The sequence below is a fragment of the Zea mays genome, chromosome 3 (assembly GCF_902167145.1).
Source record: "Zea mays cultivar B73 chromosome 3, Zm-B73-REFERENCE-NAM-5.0, whole genome shotgun sequence".
Classification (NCBI taxonomy): domain Eukaryota; kingdom Viridiplantae; phylum Streptophyta; class Magnoliopsida; order Poales; family Poaceae; genus Zea; species Zea mays.
In genome coordinates this window covers 234,916,696-234,927,089 of record NC_050098.1, presented here as the reverse complement: position 1 = coordinate 234,927,089, position 10,394 = coordinate 234,916,696, and the positions used below count along the sequence as shown (strand labels likewise).

The following is a 10,394-nucleotide window of genomic DNA, read 5'->3' as shown; positions in this document are numbered from 1 at the left end:
CATGGTTTTACTGCCCTAGATCGAGATCCTTCCCTCCCTTTTATAGGCCAAGGCGAGAGGACCCATTATATAAGTTCTAAGGGTCGAGCAAAATGGGTAGGGGTCAGGTCATGTCGTTTGGCTCCTTATCCTCTGGGGGTTTTGTTGGTTGAAGTACCTCTTAGATGACGGCAACGACTGCTATGCAAGCAGTCATTCTGTGCAAGCGTGCAAGCAAACCACCTAATCCATTAGATCGTGATCCAACCGTAGGTCACATTTAGCAATTAAACCCTTCCACCACCAGCTCAATAATCTTTATAAAAACCACCATAACAAACCATGGTTGTATCTGTGGTTGGATCGTAATCTAATGGATCAGATGGTTTGCTTGCACGTTTGCACAGAAGTACTGCTTGCATAACAGTCATTGCCTTAGATGACTCCTCATTATGTCAGGGTATTGTAGCGACGTCATCGTTATCCTACAGCTTGTCTTTATGTGTCTTGTCCCATGGCGGTTCATCCGGTGCCTTTTGTTGACTTCCATGTGTCAAGATGGTTGGACTAGTGTAATTCTGGTCATACACCAGTATCAGAGTCTAACCCGCACGCTCCCACATCCGTGGTGGCAAGGCGGTACGATTTCGAGAATTCTAGACCCATGGGGTCAGACGATATGGAAGTCTGGAGCGAGGCTTCCTGGTCTAGGGATCCATCGGATAAAGACCGAGGGTCAGGCGAAGCCGCAAAACAGAGACTTATAGGGTGTTTGGTTTAAGGAATGAGCTAGTCCATCATCTTCTCGTTCCTCACTATTTTTGTTTGGTTTGTGGAATGGAATAAGTTGATCCATCACCACCTCATTTCTCATAGTTAGTACTAATATGAGGAATGTGGTCATCTCACCAAATTTGAGGAATGAATCCATGATGCACCACCTTAATTTGGATGTAGTGATTTCTTAAACCAAACACCCCTTAGTGGTCAGGTCCAAAATTAGGCGAGACAAAATCACAAAGTAGAGTTGTTCTTTTCCCCGACCAGTGTGGGCCAAGGGTCGGGCGAGACGTGGTCGATCGCGTGGAGTCCAAACGGTATCTCATCTTTTAAACACTTACCACCTATGTTGGTCCATCGCCACGTCAAACCCGTGGTATTTGCCCCCGAAAAGCTTGCTAATAGAATTATGTAGGAGAGCTTGCGTTGTGACAAATAGGATAGGGAAGTAGTAGATATTAGGATTATCTTTTGTACTTCCTCCGTTTCGTTTTAGTTGTCGCCGCTAGTGCAAAACAAAACGAGTTATAATAGTTGTCGCTCTAGTTAAAGTAAAAAGTAAACTACCATTTTTACCCCTTACAGCAGGTGTTTACCGGATAAGGTTGGACGAAATGCCAAGGCCTAAGCCGAGGCTTGTGGGAGGGCAGAATCATTGATTCATAGATTCCTTAATCAGCACGAAGCTGTTGGAAACGACTTGTAAAACGAAACGGAGGGAGTACTAATCAACATGCCTAGTGTCTGTCATCCCCTCAAGCTATCCATAGGTCCTTTCATAGACTCGTGCGTATATTGCAACCACAGAAACAATATACACATCCAATCTTATTCTAATTGTGAGCATGCATAGATGGATCAAGATAATTAGTCCTTAACATACATTATTGTTCTCATCTATGCCAAAGTCATGCATCTTCATCATCTAATATTTTTTCTTCCTTTAAGCAAATTAACATGTAGCATCATGGACCAATGTATGATCAGAACATATCGGTGTGAGCCCCATCAGCTGCAGGAGGAGGCAGTGTGGCCTCCAATGTATCCTGGAGGGGAGCCTCCAGCTCTGGGGGCGTGGCGGCACGAACTAGAGCCCAGTTTATGCCACGAAAGAAGGGGTGTTGTTTGATCTCCATAGCGCCCTCATAGGAACCTAGCCTATTTGCAGGGTCTCGGTGTAACAACCGGTATATCAGCTGCCTTGCCGCCAGGCTCACCTACAATTAACATATATACATTACAAACATTTGCCACAACGCTCACCTACTAGAATAAATGTTTTTATTATTACCTGTATGCTCGCAGGAAATCTGATATCCTTGTGCAGAATATTAGCAAATGTCCTTTGTCTTGTTTTCCCTCTGAACGGTGTATAACCATATAACATCTCATATAGAAGAATTCCTGACACAACCAGTAGAAAGAGAACTCACTATCATATAGTAGCTGTATCATACATGTTTCTTTTAGCACAAGATTAGTTACCTAGCGCCCACCAATCTACAGCACTCGTATGGCCAGCTCCGGTAATAATCTCCTACAGCATGCATACAATACAAGGATTGATAAAACAGATGATGACTATCACACATGTCAAATAGAGACAAGAAATGAAAATGTTAGGGAAAATCACATAGATAAAGTGGAGCAACAACATATTACATATATATATAAATACCGGTGCAATGTACTCCTCTGTACCAACAAAAGAATTTGATGCTCGCATTGGTTCAGCAAAAAATATGGGATTACTCCTGCTCTTCCTCCTCTTTTTCTTCTTATCAATATCGTGTGGAAGAAACACCTATCAAACAACAATAATAGTGACTTAAGTGCAACTAAGAAAAATAGACCAAGGAGTTAAACTAATAGCCATGAATTGTCCATTAAGGTATATTAATGAAGTGACATTACTTGTGGTCGGCAGGATGTCAAGCAAGACAAATCAAAGTCTGTCAATGAAATGTGCCCATCTCTATGAAGTAAAATGTTCTCTGGCTTTAAGTCTCTGTAGATTATACCTGAGAAAAAAAAAAGGGATCAAATACTAAGAAATAGTGAACATCTCAAATTTCACTGGTAAAATGCGATGAATAAGTGCAAGGGACCCTTTCCCCCCTTTTGTCTAATAAGGAAGTCTACCACTATCAATGAATGGTTAAATTCTTACCTAAAACAATCATTCGAGATGTTGGAAAACAATTATTATTGGTCAAGGGAAACAATATGGTTATTGAATATGGGGTTGTGTTTCACTACCCATGACATGCATACTATCCACCACCACCAAAGAGAATGTAATTAGTACTTCGTCCGTTTTTTTTATTTGTTACGTTATAGTTCAAACATGAACTAGCAAACGACAAATATTCGAGACCGGAGGTAGTATATGACATATATGACTACCTTGGCAATGTAGGTATTCAAGTGCTGTGACCACTTCTGCAGCATAGAACCTGCAACAACCATGGATAATTATATCAAACAATACTTCTTGTCTTCTTGTATCGACCACCAATTATGTTATGTAGCAACAACCAAATAAGGGACAGAGTAGCATATCCATGACAATCAAGAAGCATAAAGAGTTTTCACTAAATCTAAGCACAAGAATCAAGTTAAATGCCAATGCCTACCTGACCGCATCCTCCTTCAGAACCTTCATAGGTTGCCTATCAAGGAGCATAAAGAGTTCCCCACCAGCACAATAGTCAACAATAAGACATATATGTGTCTTTGTCTGCAACATATATATGACAATATTGAGATGATGGAAACCATAATATAATCTAAGTATAATAAAATCAAGTAGAACAAACATTAACAATCCCAGCACCGTATTAATAATATTACACAATTTTATCATGCAACAAACCTGAAATGATGCATACAATGTCGGAAGGAATGGGTGGTCCAACATATCAAGGATTTGTCGTTCAGCGGTAGCTCTATGGACCTAGAGGTATTATAGACAAATCAGATGTGGAAAAAATCATTAAAAATGGAAGTAACTAAAATGTTATTTGTGATCAAATTTGTTACTCATACCTTGTTTCGGTTAAGCATGACACTTTTATCCATAGCTTTCATGGCAAAGTATTCACCTGTGCCAAGCAACTCCACCAAGTGGACACTACAATTCAACAACAATTCACATGTTTACTGTTTAAACGTAAATAGGGAGTGAAAATTAGAAAGGAGTGTGTCTAATGGATTCATGCAAACTGAGTCATTGCCATAGTTGAAACTATAATATAGAAGTACTTACCTGCCAGTATCACCAGATCCTAAAGGCCTTACTGGTCTGAAATGTTTCAAATCAATGCTTTCACCGTTCTCAAGAACCTATAAGAAAAAATTGCATGAGCTATCTAGGAGATTTTTGAAAGATGTAATATTTGCTTGTCTAGTGATTTCCAAATTAGGCATACAATATTGCAGAGACTACCTATTTGGCTATTTATATAGAAGAATGCATAACAACTAAAGCTAGAACATGCAATCACTGCCGGATCATGACTGAAAGCTATGGTGGAGCCAATAGTGATAAGTACATCACTGCCGGTTCGTGGCTTCAATCGATAGTGATAGCACAATCGGCAGTGATAAATCAACTGTCATTGTCGGATTATGGCTCTAACTGAGAGTGATAGACTCATAGACATGGTAATCGGTTGGAGCTACAACCTGGCAGTGATAGATCCACCCAACTCTACTGGTTTTTGGACATGAACCGACAATATGGGTGGGACAACGGTTCGGGGGTTTTCTCAACCTAATGAGAAGGTCTTCTTAATATAATACCCCGGGTCGAGTTTTGCGAAAAAAAAATCATAACTTTTTTTGCATATGACATCAGATTAAGATAAACTTTACATCAAAATTACAGGGTTTAAAGATATCTACAACTTTATAGTTACACCAGCTATATAGTCACATCATGTATCGTATACCTCAGCTAGTATGTGCGTGCGGGGGGGGGGGGGGGGGAGTTAATGTTGAGGTCTCGAGTTCGAATTGCGAGAAACGCATATTTTCTGATTTTTTACCATTTATCAGCCAGTTCTAGACCCGACAATGATGAGTGTTGATTATTCACTGGCGTAGCCAGATTTCAATTATCATTGCCGGTTCTAAACATAGGCTTGTCCCCTATCATCTAGTAGGCCCACAAATTGCATGTAACTATCTATGTTATGAACTATGTATAACATACCTTTTGGATGGCTCTCCACGATGCAGTATCCTTCATATGTGGCTTTGGCAAGACTGGTTTTGAGTGATTAGCCCATAGATCCTCAGGTCTCTGAATATGACCACAAATTTCTATTACAAATGCCTAGTAATACTTAGTTTTAGATTATACAAAATTCATGTTTATTTAGACAAACCAAATTAGCATCCGGAAGCTCCTTTGCAGCCTCATCAATATTGTCTGCAGTTTTCTTAACCTGGTGCGTGAATAATTCAGGTTAATGCATAAGACAACTATGTTTTCTGATACTGAAATCTAGGAAGTAAGGTACGCAAAATTAGTTGCCAAAAATCACCTTATGCAAACTAAAACACAAAATAAGCCAATGTTAATCACCAGGGCTTAAGAGATATAAATCGTTAATAAACACTAGAATACTAGATGGTACTACATGTTAATAAACATTGCAATCACTACACTATGGATGGCTTGCATTTATAATATAGCAGCCATGACAAAGTTATCTGGCATTTTATTCTCATTTTTCTAGGTACTTGTGATAGCAAGCACAATAGCACATATATGCTAGTCGCCATTAAGGTAGAAACAAACCAGTATGGCACCATCTTTTGCAGCAGCCTCTCGAACACGCTCAGTTCCATCCAATTGAACCCCAATGAAGTATTGAACATCACCCTAATCAACCATCAAAATGGATGCATCTTAAATCATATGAAATAGTTCCAAACCAAATACTACGTAAAAAATCTCATATCTCTTATTACAGTACCTTCTGATCACGCATAGGCTGCAAGTGAAAGAGGTTCCAGAATTTCTTACCTACTCAAGTGATACACAACCACAAGAAATTTCAGTTTAACTCATTACCATAGAAATAAAGATATCTGCACATTAGTAGCCTCTATCTACAAGCAACTAGTACTAATGCAGCGATAGCACACTAGATTGTTGTTATAAATATTTGGAGGTATAGAAATTGCATCATGATCTTACAAGAACATGGGAGCATGTGAAGAGTATGTACCGCTCTTTGTATAATTTATCAGCTGAACAGTAACTTCTGTTTGGTTATCTATGGCATCTCTTATCTTCTTTACTGTCCCACGGTCAGTTTCAGGTCCTTGAAGAAACCTGCAAGAGAAGCATATATATATATAGATGAGAAAATTCATTAAATCATTAGTCACTGCAATATTTACCTTACGAACAGTTGAAAGCAATGAAATTATATAATTATTGATGTCATAATTTACCTGCAGTTTCTTCCCAATATTTCTTCGCGGCAATACTCTGTCAAACGCAAAAAGCTATCCGATGCAAATATCTGTGACATTCACCCAAAAAAAATATAATGACTGTAGTTCAATATAATGGTAGGTCGATATCTATTTCGATAGAAAGAACAGTGATGTTAAAGGCAGAAGGTATGTGAGCTTTTGTCTTACAATTGGATTATCTGGTAACCTCGGGTCGGTGATGACAAAATTCTTTTCAATACGTTCAAGTGTGGTAGCCAAATCTATGCCCTTTCTCATTTCTTTCTTCCTGAAATCGTCATCGAAGCTATCTGGTCTCTCATCATCGCTATCAAGTAGGGGATCTTCCCTTGGTTTTAGAATGTTCTTCTCTACATTCCCATGTCCCATACCAATAAGGCTGCACAAACAAACTAAACGTGAGAACAGATGCAAAGATAATAGAGACTCTGCAAGTGAACTTTGAAATAAAGCAAATGCTATGACTATATCATGTGGTTTATTATCATACGTACCCCATAAAAGAACGCAAACCAGATTTCCTGGTCTTATTCCCTCCTTCAGGCACCTCACTGATTTTTTGTAGAGAGTTTCTCATTCCACTATGTGAGTTACGACGGGATCCAGTTTCGGAGCTTCTCTTGCCGGGAACTAGAGCTGAACCTGCTGATTCCTGTGATTTCCTTTTTAAGGTATTGTTTCTTGATTCTGACAATGACCGTGGATCCTTCAGGGCAAGTAGGAGCTCCGAGACTGAGCTACGAGCATGATCCTTCTGCCTTGCTGCCAAGAATATTATTCTTTTCACATACGTGTTTTATTTTTATTTTTATTTTAAAAAGAAGTAAAGCAGTGACTAGTACTAGCAGTAGTACCATCATATTTGATGAGTGACTCTGGCAATCCATTTGGACGAAGAGCAGTATCTTTGTTACCTTCCGTGTACTTACTTACTTCCACTTGCATCCTGTGACACAATAATTGTTTATGAAATTATTTCAGTGCTGAACGAAACTACAAAGTGGCATGATGACGATGATGATGATGAAAAAGCTGACCCAATGAACTTGAGGACCCTGCCATCCTCATCCTTTATGGGGGCAACGGTTAGGAGGTTCCAGAATGGTGTACCATCCTTCTTGTAGTTGAGGATACGGCCACAGTAATTTGACCCAGCTGCGAGAGCCTGTCTGATCTTGGAAATCTCTACGGGGTCGGTCCCAGAACCTTGAAGGAAGCGGCTGCACGCAGTTGAGAGACGGAGCGAGGCGTAAGTGCAGTGCGTATTAGTTGAAGTGTTATTCGATTCGATTGGCATGGAATAGAATAGGAATATATTGAATTGAAACCATTGACTCACCAGTTCCTTCCGACGACCTCATTGGAGGAGTAGCCCGTCATGTTGAAGAATCCAGCGCTGGCGTAGAGGATGGGGTGGTCAGGGCGGGTGGCATCGGACACGACGAAGGTCTGCTGGAACGCTGAGAGCGCGGCGCGAAGCTCCTCCGACACCCGGGGGAGAGCTCTACCAGCACCGGCGGCGGCGGCCCTCTCGTCGATGGAGTTGCCACTCTCGCTGGTGCGGTTGGAACCGGAGGGACGGGCGACGACACCCTGGGGGCGGCCGGTGTGCTCGTCGGTCTGGAGGACGAGGCCCCACTCGGCGGCCCTCTGTGTCGCCCGACCCACGTCAGCATCGCCGCCATCTCCGGCGGCGAGGAGGCTGGGATGGGACGCGGCCGCAGGAGGGAGGAGAAACGGGGAGGTGGTTGCTCGATCTGAAACAGGGGCGTCTGGATTGAAGACTTCGAGGGACCCTCGGGAATCACGCGGGAGTCCTGCAACAAAATAAAGTAATTAGAGCATCCAGAGAGAGACTAGCCAAATTTAGATATTTAATCTTCCATAGTTTTTCTAAATTTCATTTTTAAATTATTATTTAGAAGTCGTTTACATAAAAACTACTGTGTATATCTTTTCAATCTCTACCAACTTTTCTATATCGATTTGCACTTAGAGCTATTCACATTTTATATATTTGGCAACCGAGAAACCTAGAATAAAAGATGACTATATTTAAATAGTTATTTAGATAAGTTATTGGAATATATTTTCTTAAAAAATCTCTATTTATATAGATTAGAAAGAATATAGACGACTTTTTGGAGTTGCTCTGACACTAAAATATCTAACTAACATACTAGTTAATCGACAAAAATTTCTATTTATATAGATTAGAAATAATATAGAGGGTTTGTTGGAGTTGCTCTAACAGTAAAGTACCTCACCAACAGACTAGTCATTCAACTCGTCAAGTCATCCAGCTCTATAGATTAACCCTCTTTCTAGTCAAACTTGGCCAGCCAAACTAAATTAGGGCTTGTTCGGTTATTCCTATCACATGTGGATTGGATGAGATTGAAAAAATTATGAAAGATTTTGACTTGTTTGGATTTGAAACTCATTCAATCCCACTCAATCCACATGGATTGAGAGTAAAACGAACAGTCCCTTATTTGTTAGAGAGCCCGTTGAAACGAGACTCTACATAGATTTTAATCTTTATGGAGAGATAAATAAAAAGTCAAATAAAGAGTTAAAAGTATATAGTCTTTTGGAGATGCTCTTATAAATGATTACTATACTACTAGCGGTGTTAGGTTATTCATCCACCAGCCACCACACCAAAATTCAAAATAGTAATTGTTGTAACCCGCAGAATAATAAGTTATTTTATTTATTCTATGGAATAGTATATACTATATGCTACTTAAAAGGAATAAAGAAGAGAGATGCTTGATGGGTGTATTTTGAGAAAGCTAAGGGGAGAAAAGGCAGCAGGGTGGAACAAATTGTACAATAACTTGTTCGTTTGGCTTTATTATGTACCGGTTTCTAATAATTTTATAAAGTTTTGTTTCTATGAATTATATGTATAACAATTTAAACAGCTAGCTTTAAGTTAAAGCAGACAACCCAGAAAAATTTAAAAAAAGGCAAATGAGAAAGATGCTCCATGCAATTATATAGGGATGAGGATGAGTTGAGGACCGTATTAATTGTCAAGGTGGCGCACACGTGTCAGAAGAAGCAATAACTTGGAGAATGGTTGACAGTGACCAGCCGGCCTTTTGGCTGGGTCCAAAATATTGGACAAGGGGATTGGATAAGGAAGAATTTTCCGAACCAATCAAAACAAAGCTAGCTAGATACTATTCTGAAAGGAAAGGGGGAACGGATCTAGCTGATGATCAATGTTAATTTAATCCATCTATCTATGAACAGCCCAATATATATTATGAATAATCAAGTTAACATGCATGCAGGATAGATGCATATATAATAATAATAATAATAATAATAATAGTATCTAATTACACTGCTAGAGGTGCTTATCGGCAAGCGAACGAAGCAAGAGTGGTCAATAATAAACTACTAAAATTTAGCAGGAGCAGGAGCAGGAGCAGAGCAGTGCGTACCTTTGAAAGCCATTGATCGATAGGAAAGCTAGAGACCAGCCGGTGGGTGTTGAGCGGATTCGGATACTACTCCGGCCGCCGGCCGCGCCTGGCTGCTGCTGCTGCTCCTCCTTCTCCTCCTATATAGGATCAGATTGGGATGGGGGATACAGAGCCACTGTGCTGCTGATGATGAACATGTATCCCCATGCATACATGCATGTGCAGCGAGCGATGGGGTATCCTCCTGCCTGCCGGCCGGCCGTATGGCTATGGCAGCATGGAAGACATGAAAGGCCAGCTAGCTCCTTACCAATTGCAGCGTATGCAGACGAGATGGAGAAAATACGGACACATCGATACAGACACAGCAGCCAGGCCCAGGCCACCAGCAAGCAGCAGCAGCAGCAGCAGCTAAGTGAGATCGATCTGTTTCTCTCTCACTCTGTATGCATGTATGTATATATGTGTGCAGCTAGATGGAGACAGCGATGTATGTACGCATCGCAATTCAAGTAGATGGGCATGCCCTGCCCTGCCCATGAGAGCAGAGCAAGAGCGAAAAAGAAGGCATCGGATCTGGTGGAGGCCAATGACCACGACGTGCGCGCTGCTTAGCTCAAGACCGAGAGAAGCAGTTATATAATATCTCCATCGGGATCATCAGTGGGGCCCGTTTCTTCCTTTCTAGTAATACCCTGTATT

General features: G+C 40.7%; 1 protein-coding gene across 1 annotated transcript; it reads right to left on the bottom strand.

The window, feature by feature from the left end:
* Window positions 1-1,587: 1,587 nt before the first annotated feature.
* Window positions 1,588-10,119, bottom strand: LOC541663 (blue-light receptor phototropin 1). Its single transcript, NM_001111416.2, is given in 22 exon segments — window positions 1,588-1,976; window positions 2,051-2,163; window positions 2,245-2,296; window positions 2,438-2,563; window positions 2,674-2,780; window positions 3,166-3,215; window positions 3,396-3,499; window positions 3,635-3,715; window positions 3,808-3,892; window positions 4,028-4,104; window positions 4,976-5,065; window positions 5,151-5,210; window positions 5,567-5,650; window positions 5,745-5,794; window positions 6,000-6,106; window positions 6,229-6,299; window positions 6,421-6,631; window positions 6,747-7,014; window positions 7,107-7,198; window positions 7,290-7,472; window positions 7,592-8,069; window positions 9,711-10,119. Coding segments are annotated over 22 exon segments (2,736 nt in total). The 5' UTR covers window positions 9,724-10,119; the 3' UTR covers window positions 1,588-1,742.
* Between the last annotated feature and the right edge of the window lie 275 nt (window positions 10,120-10,394).